This window comes from Melanotaenia boesemani, chromosome 10 (assembly GCF_017639745.1).
Source record: "Melanotaenia boesemani isolate fMelBoe1 chromosome 10, fMelBoe1.pri, whole genome shotgun sequence".
NCBI lineage: Eukaryota > Metazoa > Chordata > Actinopteri > Atheriniformes > Melanotaeniidae > Melanotaenia > Melanotaenia boesemani.
The window spans coordinates 26,983,790-27,006,127 of record NC_055691.1 but is presented as its reverse complement, the minus strand read 5'-3'; the positions used below and the strand labels follow the sequence as shown (position 1 = coordinate 27,006,127).

The 22,338-nt window shown below is 37.3% G+C and overlaps 1 protein-coding gene across 1 annotated transcript; it reads left to right on the top strand.

Moving 5' to 3' along the window:
- The first annotated feature begins 248 nt into the window (after window positions 1-248).
- Window positions 249-22,231, top strand: gnrhr4 (gonadotropin releasing hormone receptor 4). The gene is made up of 4 exons (XM_041998169.1): window positions 249-336; window positions 764-1,391; window positions 20,834-21,038; window positions 21,139-22,231. The coding sequence occupies exons 2-4, from the start codon at window positions 876-878 to the stop codon at window positions 21,600-21,602; spliced, it is 1,185 nt and encodes a 394-aa protein (XP_041854103.1). The 5' UTR covers window positions 249-336; window positions 764-875; the 3' UTR covers window positions 21,603-22,231.
- The last annotated feature ends 107 nt before the right edge of the window (window positions 22,232-22,338 follow it).

Sequence of the window (22,338 nt, the reverse complement as noted above, 5' to 3'; positions counted from 1 at the left end):
ATAAATGAAAAACCCAGTTCATACAGGTTAGCATACAACATACAAATAATTAAGTAAATAAAGGAAAATGTTTAATATATTTTTTAAAGCAACAAGTAAACAAATTAGCTTTTTTTCCTGCATGTTGTTGCCCTGAAATTTCTTGCGCTTTACCTTATGGCAAGGAGAAGCCCCCTTGGTTTGTGAATGGATCAAACCGGACCCAAAGACAGTGTCGTTTGTTATTTCGCGCGTCAGAGCGGATGAATGAAGAGGACTGAAGCAAAAGCTGCAGTGACTGCAGTGGACAGACGCGCGGTGAGATCCCAGTAAGCGCTCACTGGTTCATTTTTCCAGGTAAGCTGTTTTTCTCTGCAGCGAAAATTTTGGAAATTTTTATTTTCTTTTGTTGGTTTTAGACAAAAATACAAGTGAGTAATTCAATAAGCACTGATTAATAAATAGGGTGATTTTTAATAGGATATTTGCAAGTTCAGTTAATGGTTCCATTTACAAATACAAGCTTTTTTTTTTTTGCTATTTCTGTCACCTTTTTCTGTTCTTTTCCAAAACTATTAATTTAACAATGTAGTGCCAAGAGTGTTCGCTGTTTATGTATGCAGATTAAAGCTGAATGATGTCGGGGTAATTAAAGCTGCGTGAAGCATGAATTCCTGAAGAACTAATGTAATAATGTGAGAGGACCTGCTTCCAGTGCTTACAACGTCATTTACTCAGTAGACAGAAAAGAAATGAAGCAATTTATTTTTATCTATTTTCACAGACGGAGTTTCAGTTTGAGATGGAAAGGAAAACCAGAATCTAGGCTTCGTCGGGATTCTTGCCTTGTTTTCACTTGTGTGTCCAGTCCAGCAGAGCAGAGGCTCGGGTTCATCATGTTCCACCTGCTGACGGATCAAACGGTGAATGGCAGCTGTCAGGGAGCCTCCCCTGAGTGTAAAAAAAGCGCTGTTGGAGACGCGCTCCAGCTGCCCACTTTTTCCACAGCGGCCAAAGTCAGAGTGATCATCACATTCACGCTGTGCGCAATATCAGCCGTGTGCAACTTGCTTGTGCTGTGGGCCGCCAGCAAAGGCGGGAAGCGCAAATCCCACGTCAGGATCCTCATAATGAACCTGACAGTGGCGGACCTACTGGTGACTTTTATCGTGATGCCCGTGGACGCAGTGTGGAACATTACAGTGCAGTGGCAGGCGGGAGATGCCGCCTGCAGGCTGCTGATGTTCATGAAACTGGTGGCAATGTACTCCTGCGCGTTTGTAACTGTGGTCATTAGTTTGGACAGACAGTCTGCCATTCTCAATCCTCTGGGTATCAGCGAGGCCAAAAGAAAAAGCAAAATCATGTTAACTGTGGCGTGGACCATGAGCGTGGTCCTCTCGCTCCCACAGGTAAGGGAAACCTATTTTAAACCTATAATCTCAGGGGATTCCCATCAAATAACCTCTTTACATTACTTTGCACTCCTGCAGCAGGAAAACAGCTTGCATGTCTTTCACATCAAGGTTTTTTTAAAAAGGAAAATAAAACTTTTTTCAATAAATATATCAGTTTTACCTTCACGTCCAAACTGCAAGGTTAAAAAGCGTATGCTAAAAATATATGAGCTCCACATCAACAGCAACAGCTCTTGAATGAGTCTGAGATGGTGAGAAGCAAACAATTAATTGGATTTCTTATTACTGCAGGCTCACAGCCGGTTTTCAGAAATCTGAAAGGAACTTGCTAATCAAATAAATCCCTCAAGAGCTCAACAGTTAAACAAACTCGCCCAATGTGATACAAAACAGATGGGACAACATCTATGGCTCCATTCAGTTAGTTTAAATCAGCAACCAGTAATCGAGGAGCAGGGTTTTGCTGTAATAGAATAAAAATACTGCTGTTTAAAACATATTATCAGTGACTTTTTTAAGTTTATTTACTGATTGCAAATAGAACTTGTAGATTATTATTTCTAAAAGTTTAGTTTAAGACAAGTCAGAAGAGTTTTTTCTGCTTGTTTGATGTTACAGACTCTCTGTTTTCCTCTCTAAGTCTATAAATTGGAAAGAAAAGCTGCAAAATGCTCAAATATGATTGACATGTTTGCTACAGCAGGACCCAGTCAACTGCTGTGTGTGATGATGAAGATGATGGTACAGGCTGTGGTAAGCTGCACTGCTTTCACATCACTTATGTTCTGTTCTGAATCAAGAGACCTATTAAACCCAACAAGTCTGAGCCATAGAAAACAGTTAGCAGTGGACATGCTAGCTGTTTACAAAGCTATGATGAAGTGATGAGAGCATGCCATAAAAACAGCTGTTTTTTTTTACCACACTAGTGATGATGTAATTGTTTTTACCAGAAGAACAGCTGTTTAACTGGTTGTGTTCACTGGTTTAAACAGCAGACCTGAAATTTAGCGACTTTATGTCTTCTGAGCTAAATCATCTTATTGAAAGTGAGAACATGATTTTTAACCATCAGTCATCAACATTAAGAGTGAGACAGGAGCTTTCTGATTTTCTGTATTTGCTCATTTGTTGTTGGTTGTGGGCCAATAGACGGCTACTGTTGGATCAAAATGTGTTATGGGCATCGTCTGTGTAAGTGTCTATTTATTTACATTTTTGTCAATATACTATAGGATTATGATGCAGCTGTTTGCCTCTTTAGCAGAGACTCCAACAGTTCTGGACCCGACTCTATCATTGTGTTAAAAAAAAAAAACTCCATTTAATCTTTTGTTGAAACTGGTTGAGATAACATCTCCAAAAGAAAAGAGCTGGAAAGCAGACACAGTGATGTTTCTGCACTTTGTTTATAAAAAATGATTTATCTGATAAATAAATCTCATCTCTGTTATATTTTTTTCTACCTCAAACACAAAGTACAATGAATGCTGTACTTATACTTATTGTATGGATTTTTATTTTATTGACAAATGACACTTTGTGGATGTATTTATATGTCCACTCTCACCTATTCCTGTTAACTCACTGCATGGCTTCACTGGTTTTAAGAAGCTGCACAGCTGATTTTCACATTAACATGAGTGCAAAGATTTGTGGTGTGCATGATAGATATGGGCTGGTCTGTCTTTGAACACACCTGATTCAAACAAATGAGTCACTGAGCAGAACTTGATAAGCTGTTGGATCCATTTCATTTGAACCAGGTGTGTTCAGGGAAACCTCTAAAACCTGCAGGACTGCAGACCTTGCAAACTGAACTTGTCTACCGCTGAGTTAGGGGGTTTGATTGACTGTTGGCTAAGCTGCTAATTTAAAGGTTTAATTATTTCCAGCATTTACCTGTAAACTAAGCTGGAAAATGAAGTTGTGGATGCCGAACTTAATTTCAAAATACAATATTCAAAGTTAATAAAAAGCAAAAAAACTAATGCTTTAAAAGTCTTTCTTCCATGTTTTACAGCTAAACTTTAACACAGATTTAAGACAGATTTTATAAAATAAGGTAGCATATTTGCAGGTTGCTTTGTGCTCCTGGTTGTAAACTTTAGTCAGACAAGCTCCAAAAATGGTTGTGAAATAGGATTAAATGGATGTGGTACTCAGCCATGAAACACCGTCAATGCCTCGTCTTGTGGTAAAATACACAAATCAAAGGTCCTCTATAAATTCAGATAAATATGAATTCTGCATGTTTTTTCTTGCCGACTAGGATCAGTTCCAGGGTCGTGCATTTCAGTGAAAGGTTTTGATGATGAAACAGGTTTTGTGTGTTTAGATGAGTGGGCACAAAGGAAGTTAGTCAACTGGTTATCCTGGAATCTGATAATTGGATGTTTTCTTTGTTTTGTATGTTATTGCAGTGTTTTAAAGCGAGTCATGGTGTTTCCCAGACTCAACTATGTAGTTTATGTAAACCCAACAAAACAGCAACTAAATGAAAATATGACTTTTCATGTTACATGAAAGACTGTGAAAACTTCTAATCTTATTATTAATGTTTTGTTATTTTGGACAAATTGTCAATTTTCGATTTCATTTAGCAACGTGCAATGGTTAGTTTAAAGTTTTTGTTGGGTGCAGGAGCGAGTCTGTGCTGAACGCCCAGCATTACATAAAATAGAATGCACCTCCAATGTTTTGCAAATGAGGAGCAGATAACAAGACAACAACTTGTAGCACAAGCAGAATAAACTGTGTGGCTCTTTAAAAAGGAAGCTTGAAAATGGTATCTCCTGTGGACATGTGTAGTAAGTCACAGTAAATATGTTTACACCTCAGACACTGAGTCTGAATTCTAATCAGACAACATGTTTTATCCTGTTTTATTTTATCTAGTTAGTTAGTTTAGTTACAAAGCTCTGTAGCTTGTTTGAGTCATTTTCTCTCATTGCAGAATATTGTCATAAAATAATAGTAAATACCAAGATTTAGTTGAAGATCCTAAATTTATCCAAAATTGTTTTGATTAGGAAAAGGAGCTTGAAATTTACGTAAAGGTGAGATTAAGGTTAATTTTAATATCACGTTTCCTGGGGAAAACAGTAAAAGGCAACCTCCAATCAAGACAAGAACTCTTGTAAAATGAAAATATGCAGCTGGTGCACCAGATCATTACTGCTGCTCGCAGCGCAGTTATTGAAATTCTCCTGAAAGCTGCAGTCTGCATGTTCACGTTGCACATCAAAATATCTTCATCTGTTGCATTCAAAGGCTCAGCCAGGAGATGCTCGAGCACAAGTTTAACATTACTGGGTGCTAAAGAAAAAGCAAATGTTAAATTCATCAGGATCAGGAGCAGCATGTTCATAGGTTATTTACTACAAAAGCTTTCAGGAGGGTTGCATTTATTAAAGAAGCTTTTTAAGTATCTAATAATGTTTCCCCAGCCTCAAGCAAGGGAGAGTGTAGTGCACTAAAGTGACACAAGTCCAGATGTGTCTAATAAATTTCTAATATAATGAATGAATATGTGAGAGCGAGCTAATAAATGCATAGATACCACTATGTTCTTTTATTAGGATTTGTTAAAAGCTATATTTAATAACAAGAGTGTGTGAAATTGACAAATATGTATACAAAGATGTATGTATATGGTCAATTTCACATACTTATATATACACAATATATATCTTCTATTATATATATATATGTATATATATATATATATATACATATATATATATATATATATATATAGTGATAATATGTTGTATTGGATCCATTTTTTATCACCAAATGACATTCTTGGAATGAAGCAACTTGGTTTCAGCCTGCAGAGGATGTTCAGTGTTGTTTGATCTGTGGTGAATCAAAATGGCCGTGAAGAGTGTCTGTCATGCAGGAGGGGTGAACAAATCAAAGAAAGAAGAGAGAAATCTTGTTTAGATTTCAATCTCAGTGGATCAGACAGTCTTTTTTATTTTTATACAGGCCAGCCCTGTTACCTTAAAATCATATATACATATATACATACATATATATATATATATATATATATATATTCATTCATTCATTCATTCATTTATTCATCTGTAGCACTTTATGAGTTACTGGTAGGCTGGAGCTTTAACAGGACAGGGTCAACACAGATAGGGACAAACAACCATTCACACATAAACACACACTTACTCCTAGGGAGAATTTAGAGTGACCAGTTAACCTAACATGCATGCCCTGGACAGTGGGAGAAAGCTGGAGAATCCAGAGCAAACTCCACACAGAAAGGCGACTGTCCCCCAGGTTCGAGCCTTGGCTGGGGGGAGCAACAACCTTCTTGCTGTGAGGCTAAGGTGCCAACCACCACACCACTGCCGCCCACAAAATAATAATTATTACTATGTACCTCAAAGTCAGTCATACAGCTGGGATTTCAGTCAGTCCTATTAGGAAGTAACACGATTGTGAATCAATTTCACCTGCTGTTGTACAAACTGAACAGACAACAGGTGAGAGCAAGAGGCAATTAGCAAGACAACCTCTTTAAAGGATTGGTCCTGCAGGTGGTGGCCACAGATCATTTACCTGTCACCCTTTCTGGCTGATCTTTGGTCACAACAACCCAGCAGGAGAGCCGCTGTCTGCTCCTTTGTGCAAGGAGGAACAGGAGGAGTCCTACAAAATGACCCCAGTGGGGCATATCCTTGTAGGGCCAGACAGATCTCCATGTGCTACCCTGACTGCCAATGGGTACCAGGGTGGGATCATATGGCATTGTCATATGGTAAATGGAATCGAACCACTGACTTTCGGGTTAGAAGATGAATGCACTTCCTCCTGAGATATAGCCGCTCTGCTTTCATCTGATCTTTCTACTTTTAATTTGAGTGTGATTCTGAATCCAAATGGTTTTTATTTCCACTGATATATTATTCTGTTCTCAACACAATAATAAAAATAAAGATTTTCAACTAGAATATTTCATTTATCAAGATCTAAGATGTGTTGTTTAAGTGTTCCCTTTATTGTTTTGAGCACGATTTATGCATTTGCTATCAAAAAGCAAATTATATTAATATTAATTTTATATCCATTCAAAATATTAAACATTTTAGAAGAGAGGTAGGCCAATTAAACACAATTACAATATTGGGTTGTACTGTGGACCACGAGGTATATGACACACAAAAACAAAAAACAGAAGTAAAAGGTAAAAAAAAACAAGCAGCCTTGTTCACTTTCTGTTGAGCCATCTCTCTTTTACTTTATAACAATACAGTAAGCACAGTAAAGCAAGTCAGACCGTCTTAAAAATGGCTTTAAAATGACAAAAAGATGTCATTAAAAGAAATTATGGAGGAAACTTTCTTCTTTACATGTATTCACTGCATCGTGTTGCTGGATGATTTTTGGTTTTCTAACATACTTTGCAACTTTCCAATCGTGGTATCTTGTTCAATCATTCAGTGTTTCCTCAATATTTTTAAGGACATTTGTTACAGTAAGTAACAACGAACAACAACTTAAGATAATGACTCTACAGCTGCCCAACATTTGAAGAAGCAAGACTGAAACTTTCTGTCAGCATTTAGCCACCCAAAATGCTTCAGAAAAGGCACAAAAGTCCAAAGGTTATACATATGCTACACATGCAGGCATACATACACTCATACGCAAACATTTGCATGATAAATATTCAAATATTTTAAAGAAATGACCAAAGCAAACCGATAAAATGCTTTAATTAAATAAATGCTTTTAACACATAAGGGAGACATTTTGAACAGCTGACCACTGAAAAGCCTTTCTTTTCTCTACATTATGGAAAACCTCTTTGAAATGCAAACCATTTATGTCATAAAACCTTTCTAGTTCTCGTTTCTTAACCTTCGAAAGATCAAAATGAAGAGAGGTCCCTGCAAACTATTTTGCATATTAATATAACACTGCAACACCTTGTACACATGACTTTAATTTCACACAAATTAGAACAAAATCAAAACAGAGGGAAACTCAGGCCTTTTGATGGATGTGCTTACAAGATTAATACTTTGGCAGGGCTTCTTATTTTAATTTCTTTTTGCCATTATTTGCTGATCTAAGGGATAAAACAAAGGGTGACATTAATCAGCTATTTTACCAACAAGTGAAACTGAGATACTGGACTCAGCATTTGGTTCCTATCACCTGTCTTTGCTGCAGAAGGTCAGAGGATTAAATCTCCATTTACAACTGTAATGAAGCCACATACAAGAAAAGGTCAAGAAAAGGCACTGCTGGTAGACTGAGATGGTATTTGTAGAGCAAGCGTTACAGCTAATTAAGTATAAGTTTTCTCTTTAATCACAGAGTTGTTCTTATTAAGAACTGATGTCACTCTCTGTTTGTATTGTAATCACCTCCAAACACACTGTTTGTCCATGCGTGTTGTGTGTCCTGAACTGAAGAACTGAACTAATGAGCTTCTATGAGGCATCCTTGACTTTCAAAAAGATCTTCAGAGTTTTATTACACAAATTAAAGGATAGTTTTCCCATTTCTCTCGGGCCATCTTAAAGAGACAATATGCAGGATATAATGACTTCTTGTATCACAAACTGCGAATTGCAACCCCCCTCCCTACCCCCGTCTAAACTACCTTGTCCAGAACAGACAAAAAGTTTGCTCTAAAACCCGTGTTTAGTTTGTTACACCTGGAAAATTGTAATAACACATCTGTGTTATGTTTCTTGGTAAATATTTTTATTTTTAATTCAAATTCTTTTTGTCTTTGCATACTAGAGTTTTAACCAGCAACAAGTTACTTCCTCAAGCCACTGCCCAGAGTTTTGTCATGGCAGTTAAATAAAGGTTTTGAATCCTGTCCCTTGCTTGTACAGTTTTTAATCTTCTGAATAATTGAAGACATAGTGATAAAATGTTCTAATTCTTCACAGTTTTGTGTTGAAAGACATCATTTTTATTATTCAGTTTAACAACTTTGCATTAATTTGCATCGTTTAGTCTCAGACAGACTGATATATCCTCGACATCGCTAATTTTGAACAACTTACTGAAATGCTCTGTTTTTATACCTGATAACTGCTCCTGTTTTAGCTTTTGCAAGATATTGCTTTCTTAAAATAAAAAAATTTGCATGCAATTAAAAAAAGTTTTTTATTTTATAAATTTCTCTATAAATTTAGTATTATTATTATTATTATTATTACTATTATTATTATTATTATTAGCCTCTTTAGTATATCCTGTACTTAATCTAATTCTAAATGTGTTATTATTTCAGTTAAAAATTTTCTTTTCTCTTTTTTTTTTTTTATTGTTTGCTTGCTTGGAATCAAGATGCCGAAGACCGACAGTAATTTTCTATGGTTATACAGACATTTATCACTGTGAATCTAAACAGAATAATATTTTGACAACTAAAAAAGTGTTGAAAAGATGGAATCTTGGGGAATTGTCACTCACACAGAAAGATATCTGCATGAACCTTGTCTGTGTGTTCAGACGATGTGAATCGCGACCACTGAGGCTGATTCAATATGCATCACGATACGATACATTGCGATACATTAATGATACAGTGAAGCCCCTGACGACACAATGCAATTCACCCCTGTTCACAATGCAGTGTAATTCATTAATAATTTGGCAACGAGTTGGCTTTTATAGTATACAATACAATTTGGTTCGATGCTATTGATGATTATGATGCTATTCAAAATTATTCAACTCAATACAAAGAATTTACAAGTCTACATCTAGTTTCTAAATATTGTAAATATTTTGTCCTCTATCTTTCCTGTGAAGGATGTATTTGATTCTTGATTGTTTTCTATAAAGCAAACCAATAAAATCAACTTCAACAGAAAATGCAATTCAATTTGGTACAGAGGATTTTTTTTTATTCCTAATAAACACTATATCATAAACAAACCAAAAAAAAAGTTAAATTTAATGACATTTGTTGTTGATCTCATCTTCTACTTATACATTTGTTTAGGCAATTTCTTTTTGGCCTCTTAATAATAATAATAATTAAAACATATGCAACAGTCACGAACAGTCCTTTTCTCGGGTCCTTTTACAAACAGTGTTCTCTAACTGTAATTTTAAAATGTTTTACAAAAACACTTAGAAAGCTGCTGAATATCTCCTCTTCACCTGCTGTTTCTCTTCCCTCCATGTTTGCTGTTTACTTACTGCAGCAGTGCCACCTGGCTCCCATATGTTTTAATAATAAACGCCAAAAGAAAGTGATGAAGCTTTTAAGGCTCCTCGGGTGTAGAAGAGCTAAACTATGTAATAATCAATGTAACCATGGGTTTTACCGATACAGACATGTTAAGAAAGATACATTGTGCATTTAGCCGATCCGATGCACACTGAAGCTACCGGTGAAGCTGCATTCCAATCGTCTGTCTCGGACCGCCGATTCAAATTGGTGAATCTCTCCATCCATAGTTCAGATCCTGACCAATTTGTGGCTTAGAGAACAGATTGGTTTTGACTCGTATTCTAATAGTAGTGCAGAGACCATATTGTAATTTAAAAATGCATCTGCATAAGAGGCAGAGTGAATGATTAATTTTATATCTCCCTGTACAGTTTCATTCATACAGGTCTAAGGACATGTCTATTCAAACTTGTAGCCTGTAATACCTAACAGATACAATATGTGAAAACTTCTTTAAGTCTGCAAGGTATTTAAAGGTAGCAAAACCTTTAATTCAAGGTCTTTCTCCCTTCCATCTGCTAAGAAAGGCATTATTTAAGAACTTCAATGTGTTTGTCAGTGAAGAGCTAACCATGTTAATTTTATATAATTATTCAGAATTATTTGTCATATTATGATGAAAATACAAAAAAGTTACAATAAAATACAATAAAAGTAGTGAAAAAACAAACAAACAAACAATAAATAAATAAATAAATGAATGTGTTAAGATATATCAAACTCTACCCAGTTTTTTCTGAAGACTTTAGGATTGAACTGTTGGATAAGAAATAATTTGTGTATGAGGATTTAATTAGACTGAAAGTGGCAAAATTGATCCAGTTGCCAATTACACTTCTATGGAAATCTCAGATTTACAGAAATATTATTCTAATAATGCAGAAATATTTGTTCCCACCTGACAGACACCAACCATTTTCCAGTTTTACAGCAACCCTGATGTCATTCATTTTCTTTCACTGTGAACACCTTAAGCTATCTGCACCAAATGTCTTGAAGAAACTGCCAGAAGCAGTCTAGGAGCTATTTTCTTTTTCTCCTTTCAGACTAACAGGTATTCAAATTCAACTCACATTTTAGCCCTATGGCTAAACTTTCCCCTAAGACCAATGTAAATCTCCCCTAGTGTTGAAGAAGCGATTTAAGGAACATGACATTATATTTGATGTTTGACTGGTGTTACGACAGATTTTTGGAAAACCCATTACTTTTCCTGGTTTAAACATGTAGCCAAAGGTTTGTTGGGTTCTACAAAAGACAGGAAATGTCAAATGTTGCCTTTAATTCTATACTAAACTCAATTGGCTGTTCAAGGAAGTTTTCCCTTAATGCATCTGTATTGGATGTGAACAATATTTAGATGGCATGTACTTTAGTTTTTTTTTTTAAAAAACTGCTGTAATCAAACCATTCTTAACTAAAATTATGTGTGTTTAACCACGTATGTGCCCATTTGAGCAGAAATCAGTCAGGAGTCAGGAGTTTCAGTCAGGAATTAGGCAAGGCAAGGCAAGGCAAATGTATTTGTATAGCACATTTCATGTACAAGACAATTCAAAGTGATTTACACAAAACATAAAAACATTACAGCAAGATACAAAAAAAAACTACAAGTGTATTAAACAAAACAAAGATTAAAAAAGATAAAACTGATTATATAAAAACAGAAAAAAAAAGCTCAGATAAAGAAATAAAGTTAAGATTTCAGCGTAAAAGAACCAGATGCAGAGAACAGATGGCTCATTAACTTAGATTTAAATAAACTGAGTGTTTCAGCTGATCTGAGGCTTTCTGGGAGTTTGTTCCAGACATGTGGAGCATAGAAGCTAAATGCAGCTTCTCCATGTCTGGTTTTGACTCTGGGAACTGATAAGAAACATGATCCAGATGACCTGAGGGTTCTGGTAGGTTCATACTGGGTCAAGAGGTCACTGATGTATTTTGGTCCTAGACCATTCAGAGCTTTATAGACCAGCAGCAGAACTTTAAAGTCTATCCTCTGACGAACCGGCAGCCAGTGTAAAGACCTCAGAGCGGGACTGATGTGGTCCACTTTCTTGGTCTTAGTGATTACTTGAGCAGCAGAGTTCTGAACAAGCTGCAGGTGTCTAATTGATTTTTTAGGTAGAACCTGTAAAAACACTGTTACAGTAATCAAGCCGACTAAAGATGAAAGCATGGACTAGTTTTTCGAGGTCCTGCTGTGACATCAGATCCTTTACCCTTGATTTATTCTTAAGGTGATAGTAGGCTGACTTTATGATTTATTTAATGTCTTTTTCAAAGTTAAGGTCTGAGTCCATCACCCAGATTTCTGGCCTGGTTGGTGGTTTTTAGTTGTATAGACTGAAGCTCTGTGGTGACCTTTAATCATTTTTCTTTGGTTCCAAAGACAGTCACCTCAGTTTTGTTTTTGTTTAACTGAAGAAAGTTTAGACACATCCAGTCATTAATCTCATCAATGCATTTACCAAGAGCCTGTATGGGGCCTCGGTCTCCTGGTGACATTGTAATATATATCTGTGTATCATCTGCGTAGCTATGGTAACTAGTTTTATTGTTATTTTTGATCTGTGTTAGTGGGAGCACATAGATGTGTTGTGGAATTTTATTTATCAAAGATCACACACTAAGTGAGAATCAAACAAAGTATTTAATTAAGAGCTGATCAGCAATGAGAGTCACATAGTCAGAAAGATCTGCTAAGTGAGTCTGAAGAGATACATGTGTGCTCTGGTTAATATAGCCAGAGCCTGAGTTGATAACATCGAGGTCGAAGGTCATTGTAGTAAACCCCTCATGGCCTGGTACAAGGAAGAAAAGAAAAGGGGGAAGGGAAGCTCACTAAATCCTTATCTGGGTACACAGTCATTCTCCTCCCTAAGTAAAACATAAGCCAAGCTTTAACAATGCAAAGTGTAGTCTACAGAATATAAGGGTTATGTGTAAATTTTCCATTACAGATGTTAAACAGAAGAGGCCCCAGGATGGAACCTTGGGGAACTCCACATGAAATTCTTGTCATCTCAAATGTAAAGTTACCTATTGACACAAAGTATTTTCTGTTCTCTAAATAAGGTTTAAACCAGTGTAGTGCAGTGCCAGAGAGGCCCACCCAGTTTTCCAGTTTTCCAGTTGTTTAAGTAGTATATTGTAGCCAACTGTGTCAAATGCAGCACTGAGGTCCTGTAAAAGTAAGACTGACATTTTTCCATAATCTGTATTCAAATATATGTTATTAATGACTTAGGACAGAGCAGTCGCAGCGTTGTGGTGCTGTCTAAAACCTGACTGTAAGACATCAAAGCAGTTGTTTTGTATTAAAAAGTCATTTAGTTGATGAAAGACGACTTTTTCAATAATATTTAGAAAAGGAAGATTTGAGATTGGTCTGTAGTTGCTCACTTGTGTCTTGTCTAGATTGTCCCTTTTTAGCAGAGGTGTGATTACAGCTGTTTTTAGAAGTTTTGGGAAGATGCCCGAAATTAAAGATAAGTTAACAATCTGTAACAGATCTGGCTCCAGAGTTCTTGAGACATTTTTGAAAAGGCCTGTGGGCAGGATATCCAAGTAGCTAGAGGAGGAGTTCAACTCGCATATGATATCGCCTAGATCTTTGCTGCTAATGGGATTAAACTGTGTCATGAACACAGCATTGTGACAGTTTTTGCTAATAATGTCAGAGAAATAGGACTTCCTTGCATTCCTCAGTTGTGCTATGATGTGTTCCATTTAGAGCCCACCATAGCACAGAAACAGCTTGGGTGAAAGTTACCAATGATCTTCTCATGGTCTCAGATAAAGGTCTCACCTCTGTACTTATTTTCTTACTTTATCTCAGTCCTGCATTTGATACCATTGATTACAACATTGTGTCACAGAGGCTTGAAAATGTTATTGAGATTTGAAAGAACTACATAAGGCTGGTTTGAGTCATATTATCTGATAGATTTTAGTTGTTAATATAAATAAGTCTTCCTTACACACTAGAGTAAGTCATGGAGTTCCTCATGGTTCTGTTCTAAACCGTTAGTTTCCACATTGTACATGCTTTCCTTAGATAATATTAAACAGCATGACAAACATTTATTGGTGGATCCATTGAACCAGATGAAACCAATTAGTCTGTTAGATTACAAATATTAAAAACTCAAAGGCTTCTCCATTTAATTTAGACAAGACTGAGGCTGTTGTCTTTGGACCTTAAAAACTCAGGACAAAATTAAATAAATATGACAATAAAGGACCTAATGGCTGGATAGACCCAACAGAAAGAACTGGAAGTAGTTCAGCCAAATGAATGCTATCTTGACTGATTCAGTCACTGGGCACAACGATGGAGGATAGTGAGGGTTTTGTGACTTTAAGCCGGGTATAAAAAACACACAAAACTCCAAATACGACTTGTCTTTGTGGGATCTTTCCCTATTTTTATTTCCCGAGTATTTTACTCATGGCCATAACAAATAATAAGTCCAATGTTGTAACAAACTTGAAAAGAAATTAAAACGGTGCAGTACGACAGTGGCACCTTGCACATGCAATAACCCTCAACACAGATGTGCTGCTCTCATTCCCTCATCGGCACTCCGCTACCATGTGCAGTCCTTCTCCTTCTGAATGCTTTCTGTTACATAACCAATTTGTCAAAAACTCACTTGAGCCAACAAAGATATTTTGAACATAATGCTGTTGTTTCCTGCATGCAGACAATGAGCTACCTAGTTACCCACCACAGCTAACTCCATGTTCTGCTTTTATTTTGCAGTTGCTGTCTTTAAGTATTGGCTTTTGAGAACTAAACGTAAAGTCAGCACGTCAGCATAATTTAACTAGTGTTATTATTAGAGCCCAAATGATTAATTGGCCGGCCAATTAAATCGGCTGATTATATCCCATTTCAAAATTATCATAATTGGCTGGACTTTTGCAAATTAAACGTCTATATATTCTTAATTACTCATAAAATAGTAAATGCTGTTAAGTGCTGGGAGTTGCGCAGTATGATGTTGTTGCACTGTTGGTTCAGTAGATGAGCTTCATCAAGTAAATGTCCGTGCACTTCACATTCACTTTTTTCCCCACAATTAAAGTTTTCCTCCGCTATTTGATCAGCCAAGAAATCCACAAGTCCTCCCAGATTTCGTTGACATTGATAAGAAAATAGTCTGATTCTTATCTGCTCTGCTCTGACATGGACAGAAATTCCACCTCAGCAGTGGCGGAGGATCTGCTTCTGGTGTTTGCCTGGATTAGTCTATAAAAAGAGCACATTAGAGAGGCAGACAGGACTGCATTGAAAACAGCTATGATTCTGTCAAATGACGGCATGATCACAGGAACACTTCAATAAAGTAGTCTATGAACACAGTTCACTGTGCTTTCCACAAAATAAGGTTAAAGTAGTATTATATAGTAAAGAAGCCTAAAGTGACCATGATAAAAAATACCACCCTCTTCTCTCGGCTCTAGATATTTTACAATGGACTGAGGGAACATGGAAAACTGTTCTGTGGTTTGAAATTTAAAATTCATGGACACAGCATCCTTAGGAATAAAAAGGAGCAAAAGCCATCTGGCTGATCAGCATTCAAAGGCCTACATGTCTGATGCTGTCACTTCCAGAGGTATTAGAAGCAATGGAACGGACCGTTTCCGTCTGGACACCATCAATGTCAAAAGGTTTAAAGAGGTTTCAGAAAAACAAATGCTCCCATTCTGACTTTTTTTTCATACAAGACATCATATAGTTCAGCAAGATGATGCTAAGCCACATATATCCTGCCTTCAGTCCAGACATGTTACCTGTTAAAAACAAGACTAGGACAACATTACTCCACAAAAGGTTGACCAACTGGTCTCCTGAGGTCCCAAATGTTTATAGACAGTAGTTAAAAGAGGTGATGCTACATAAATACAACCCTTTTTCTAACTTTTTGAGTCATGTTGCTTCTGTTAAATTTAAGATAACCAAATAATTTTTATGAAACAAGCAAATGTTGTGAAAATTGAGCTGTTCATCTCAGCTTCAATGTTTATTCATCATCTTAAGCTACTGTCAAACATTTATAACAGTTATAGACAGGGACATCCTACAAGGTTTTCTTATAATAGCACCGATCTAAAAAAAACAAAAAAAACAAAACAAAACAAAAAAACAAAGTGTGTAACACTCATCCTCAAACAAAATCCTTAGCTACATCGTGAACAGTATGTTTTTAATTCTTGTAATCATTCAAGTTATTTATTTATTTTTTACACTTTAGAGGTGTTATTATTGTGTGTTGTATTAGAAGTATCAGCGAGGAGTCATAGTGGCGTTACAATGGACAAACAAAAACATACATGTTTGCTGTTTCGATGAAATGTCGTCACATGCTTTTTTATCAGTCAGAATTGGATCACACTTGCATGTGTTATTAGCAGGAGTGAGTGGGAAAACAATCATTTTACTGAAAACTGTCTCACTGAAACAATGAACAAAATGATATTTAGACTGTAAATGTGGCCTCAACTTCTCCTCCCCCATATATATATATATATATATATATATATATATATATATATATATATATATATATATATATATACAGTAGTAGCGGTTTAAAAGTTCCCATCCAAGCTGAAAGCCAGCCGAATACCTGCCGGCTTCCAGCCCAGTTCCATTCCAGTTCCAGCCAGCTGCCTTCCAACTTCCAGCCGCCAGAGAGGCCCCCTCCTTCTCCTGGGAGTGTCGATGTTTTAATCAAACTCCACCCATTCCTTGTAATATAGGGTAGACCCAGAAGATGGCGCTTCTCTCACAGACTTCTCATCGCCCGTAGTCTGTCAGATTTTATCTGAATTTACACTGACCGGCAGAGGCGCCACTCAAAGCACCTCTGATGGCCAGTCACAATTCATAAAAATGCATAAAACTTAATACATAATCATCGTTTGACGTGGAATGTGAAATTGTAACATGCTTGTGCGCTGCCAATTGTTTTATTCAGAAATGAATGCTAGTAGGTTAATAAAACCTTTCAAATACTGGATCACAGCCCCTAGCTCTATTCTCAATAGGATGTATTTATCATACTGATTAATCTTTTAATATTAGCATTATTAACATAGACAAATCAGATTTGGATCAAGCAACACAGAATCTGTTTGAGGTAGCTAGGAAGGGTTATTTTATTCTCATATTATTTATTTCACCTCCATAAGAAGACAGGGCGACAGATAAAAGCCCCACGCAGGATCTGAGATAATTTCTTCCACTTCAATGTGTCTAATCGCGGGGGGACATCCAACACTCGCTGTGCTGCGACTTCCTGCTCGCCGGGAATCCCGATTACGTCACCCCTCCAGGTGGGCTATTCCCCGACACGCTCTGATTACCATTCCAAAAGGTACTGTATGCAGCCCCCAACTTGAACATGCGCCTTCTTCAACATTCGCACTTGCTCCAGAAAATTACCATCTCTTAGGCTCCTCCACCACCACTTTGACTGTGGATTGATATGTAAATGAGCCGCAATGAGGCAGCTGAACAAGTGACCCAGTTTTGTGATTGTTGCACATTGGGTAAGAGTGGTCAAACGAGTCCAGTTTGTGTTGTCATGCTACCAGAAATTCAGTAGGCTAGTCGGTCCTAATGCAGTGAATTTCCATGTTAATGTTGCCAAATTCAATAGCATAGCAAGAGATGAAAAAAGAAACAACGATATTTCTTCAACATGTTAACCAAAATATTTACCTCTTAAAGCATAAACCAAGTATTTACAACAAGCAGTGTGCTTTTTAACGTTAACGTGTGCCATAGCCTACTGCACCGCTGTTCCTCCTTCCAAGTCTTCTTTTTTATTATATTGTTGTTTTATCATCTGAATATACTACAACAACACAGAGAAAATATATGAAAGTTTATTTTACGCTGGTATTTGCGCAGCAGAGTTTTCTGCCGCCGGATTTGTAGTCCAGGAACGGAGAACACAGCTGCTGCCAGGAAAGGTGGATTACATTTTGTTAAAGCACAGCAATCTCCGAGTAGCCTATTATAAATACCCTCTCAGTGGCAAAATAAAACACACTGGTCTGGTTTAGTCTTCACTCTGAAATGGTTCAGTCAGAGGAATATAAAGCTGTTTTAAAAATGTTGAGCAAGCTTAAAATAAACATTCATAGGCTATCTATGTGTTTTAGATTAACACAATGATAAAACAACAATAGGCTATAATAATGGAAAAGAAGCGGTGCAGCATGGCAATGATGCGTTAATGGCTCGGGTCGCGGGTTAAACATCAGTCTGGTTCGGATTTAAATGGAATAAATACATTGGTGACGAGTCGGGTTCGGGAGTCATTCTAACGGGTTAGGGCAGGTATGCGTAGCAAAACAGAACCGTGCAGGACTCTGCTCTAAGCAGTTCGGACTTGGTTGACCTGGAACCATTTGACAATAAAATCTGGAGCCATCCTGCAACGCGCTCGCTTAGGCGTCCAGTTAAACCGTGTTTATTCAACCAGTCCCTACTTCATTGCATTCATTCTTTCCTCATAGCCTACGTGCACATTTTTTTCAAGATTGTTTATGTCAGTTTTGTTTTGGAAAATGAAAAAGGAGTCTTTGCGCAGAACTTATAACATTATTCTAATCTTGCCACTTGCCTATTTTATTATTGTGTATTTTTGTAATAACATGTAAATTCACTGCATAGGAACCAACTAGTCTACTGAATTTTGTGTGACAACACTAACAGAACTGTTTTGACAATGCAACAATTACAAAACTGCGGCTCATTTACTTATCAATCCATAGTCAAAGTGGTGGTGGAGGAGCCTTGGAGATGGTAATTTTATGGAGCAAGTGCGAATGTTGAGGAATTTAGCCTTTGTTCAAGTTGTGGGCTGCATATATGCAGCCCACAACTTGGTATACCTTTCAGAATGATAATAAACAGAACAAGACACACCAAACCAGGAGCTAAGACCACGAAGTTCAGCATCATGCTCATCTATCTTTGGCGTTTTTACACCAACATTTTTATACACTGGATAATGATAATAATTATCGATTAAAGTCACGGATAAAACTGCTGTTGTTAAAACACACCCATCTCTTACAAAATCTAAAATGTAAAACAAAAAAAACAACAAACAAAAAATCTGGATCACTGTAGAAATATCTTTATTCATTGCTGATCATCTGGCCATGGAAGCGTTTTTATTTGGAATTGGGAACAAATATTTTCCACCCTGTTATATTCTGTTCCACTCTGTTATGTTCCATTCCACCCTGTTAGTAAGGTGTTTTTTAATTTTTTTTTTTTTTTACTAAAAACATTGAGGACTGTGAACCTTGTTGCACCATATTAGGAAGTGAGGAACATTAAATTGATTTTGCTTTTCTGTTCCCAGGTCAAAAGGAATGTAATTATCTCTCATTTGAAATACTTAATTATGCTTTCCTTCTTGCCTTTGTGGAAACAGAAACGTGATAATCTCTCACTTGAAAGCAAGCTGGGCGTACAATAGTGTGATGACGATGAAAACTCACATGACCAATGCTCAATAAAGGGTACATGAAAATGTGAGAAATGGTCAAAAGCACAAATACCGTTTGTGGTGAGTGAAACTATACAGCACAGTCCCTAGCTCTTTTCAAGCACACTCCTCCCCCTAAGGAGTATGCTTGAACAGCTAACGGCAGGTAATGGCTGTGTTTACAAATGTAAAGGTGCTAATTGTTGGCCATTGAATTGTTAATTTCAAACCGGGCAGCCTTTTGGTTGTACTCTGGGCATGGTAGAGGGATAAGAAATCTCTGGGTTTTCTAGTGTTAAACACTGGAAGCGTCGCCAGCGGTCTTTTGATGACCGCCAGTCACGCTACCATGCTTATAGTGTATTAAAAACTAAACGGCTGAACCTGGTATTTTAGGACTTTTATTATATAGTTGTTGTCTATAGTTTTACCTGCTTACTTGTTTGGAAAAGTAAACACATCAATATTTACGAGCAGTTTAGCACGTCTAAACTTCCACAGAGCCGCTCAGGGAGACTCTTTCTCAGCCAAACTGTCGTATATCACGGCTATGGAGTTGTAATAAATGGCCGCCCTACTCTGCTTCTGATTGGCTGTAAGATCACAAACCCTGTGTGCTGATAGGCTGCTGGTTCCTGTCATTCCTACCAGCCTTTGCGCATGTGCCTGCTTCAGACAGCGGGCAGGCAGCTGTCCCACCGCTGAGACACAGTTGTATGACGTTTTATCACGTTTTATCACTAGATCGCTATGAATAAAATCCAGGGACACTTCATTTCACAGTATAAACCATTTATTTACTTATCTACTTAGGATAATAGCACTTTGAGGCCTAATTCAGAATATAGGTTGGGCTGGGTCCGGACTTTTGTGATCCCTGCTTTACACATTATCAGTATTATGTTATTTTTACCTGCCGATATTACGTTATGATTTTGTCAATATTCAGTTATGCAGCAGCTGTATCAACCCCCACTGTGAATAACTTACGTTGCAGTCAAATGACCGCTGGCGGCGCTCCTCGGGATGTTTAGAAAGCTCGCTGCTAGTGACATTCACCACTTACCCGACTTGAGGAGGTTGTGCTTTGCCTCATAACACCATTAGCTACACATGTCGGCTTTTTTGATACATTTATTTGACGCCATTTTCAAATCAAATCATTTTTTAAATGTTGGCAAAAATGCAACAAATGAGCGACACAGCTCATTATAAACTGTTTAGAGAGCAGCAAGATCAAATCACTGCTCCTCCCCGTGGACAAAAGAGGGATTGCAGCTGTTTTTTTTACTTGGGCTGCTTAGGGGCAGAGCCTCGCTGACGACGTCATTGCGGGGGATTACATTACCCCCACAGACCTGCGAAGGATCTGCCAAGGATCAGTCAAGGACCAGTCAAGGACCAGTCAAGAACCAGTCAAGGACCCATCATGGAAACAGGGGAACTTTTAAACCGCTACTACTGTATATATATATATATGTATGTGTGTGTGTGTGTGTGTGTGTGTGTGTATGTGTGTGTGGTCTGATTTTGTTGACAGACCTTTAAAGCTTGATGCAGCTAGATGATGGGGTCAGGACAAGAAGCGTTTTTAACTAAATGATTCTCACTCAATATTCTTTTATTTTAGACGTTTAGGTTTTTAACTTTGCAAAACTTTTCTTTTCTTTATCATGCAGATGTTTATATTCCACAATGTGACCATCACAGTCCCGGAGAACTTCACTCAGTGCACCACTCACGGCAGTTTTGTCGAGCGCTGGCAGGAGACCCTCTACAACATGTTCACATTTGTGTGCCTCTTCCTCCTGCCTTTGGTCATCATGATTTTTTGCTACACACAAATCCTTGTTGAGATTTCCAGCCGCATGGCTCGGAGTAACAGTGAGTAACATGTTTGTTTGTTTTCTAATCAAATCAGAAAAGGTTTTTCAGAAACTGAAGGAGTTGTTCGTGACAAAGATGACATTCTCTTTCTCTCTAGTGTTATCAAAAGATATTCATCTTCGTCGCTCACACAACAACATTCCCAAAGCTCGGATGAGGACTCTTAAGATGAGTATCGTCATTGTGACTTCATTTATCATTTGCTGGACCCCGTACTATCTGCTTGGCCTGTGGTATTGGTTGTTTCCAGAAAAAATGGAGGAAACAGTGTCTCATTCACTAACTCACATGTTGTTTATATTTGGTCTCTTCAACGCGTGTCTAGACCCCATCACGTATGGCCTGTTTACAATTCATCTTCACCAGGGAATGAGGAGATGCCGCAGAAGTTCAAACACAGGGACTGAGTTAGAAAACAACACTTGCCTTATGCAGATGTCCTGTTTTTCATCTCAGAGGCAGATTATTCCAGGGGGCCTCAGTAAGCAAACAGAGGAAGCAAATGACAACAGCAGCACAAAAAATGCCTCAAGCCCAATTATTTCAGTGAGCAAGATATAATGGCTTTAATAATTACAAGAAGAAAATTGGTTTCTCTTTCTCTAGAAGCAGTTGAGATATCCTTTAGTGATATCTTGCCAAATCATTTGCATTAAAGCTGAATACTTGTTTATTCTGTTTAGTTTATTCATACTGTGGTCTCAGTAATATTTTGGATACCACCAAATGGTGCAGATTTATCAACGCAGACCCTTGTGGGGAAGCTTAACATTTGATTTAATAATAAATCAACTTAAAGTTGCCAAAAGCGAACTAAAAATGTCTTAAACCCTTATGTTAGTGTACTCCCTGCAGCAGTGGCTTTTAAAAAGGATATAAATGATAAAAGATATAATCTGAGACAGATGCACAACACAGGTGCTGTTCTTTAGTGAGAGGATCTTTAATTTCTAAAGCACGTAAAAAATAATGCATCAGGACAAACAGGAACCTCTAACCTGCTTTTAGAGGAAAACAACAAACAATAACCATAAACTTACCCAAGCAATTTTGTGCTCTTGTGATTGTTTTACTCGCTGTGGGCTCAGTTATTTGCTCAGTTATAAAGTCTTGCACCTCTGCAGGCATTTCATCAGCAACACACAGATGAATTTGGTCATTTCAACGATTTTTTACAAAATATAAATGTGGGATAATGCAGTTCTGTGGAAATACTATGCTCAGATTAGATTAGGATTTTTCTAATTTAATGACGTGTCTGACTGAAATTCCTCCAAAATTTGAAAATCCAAACTCT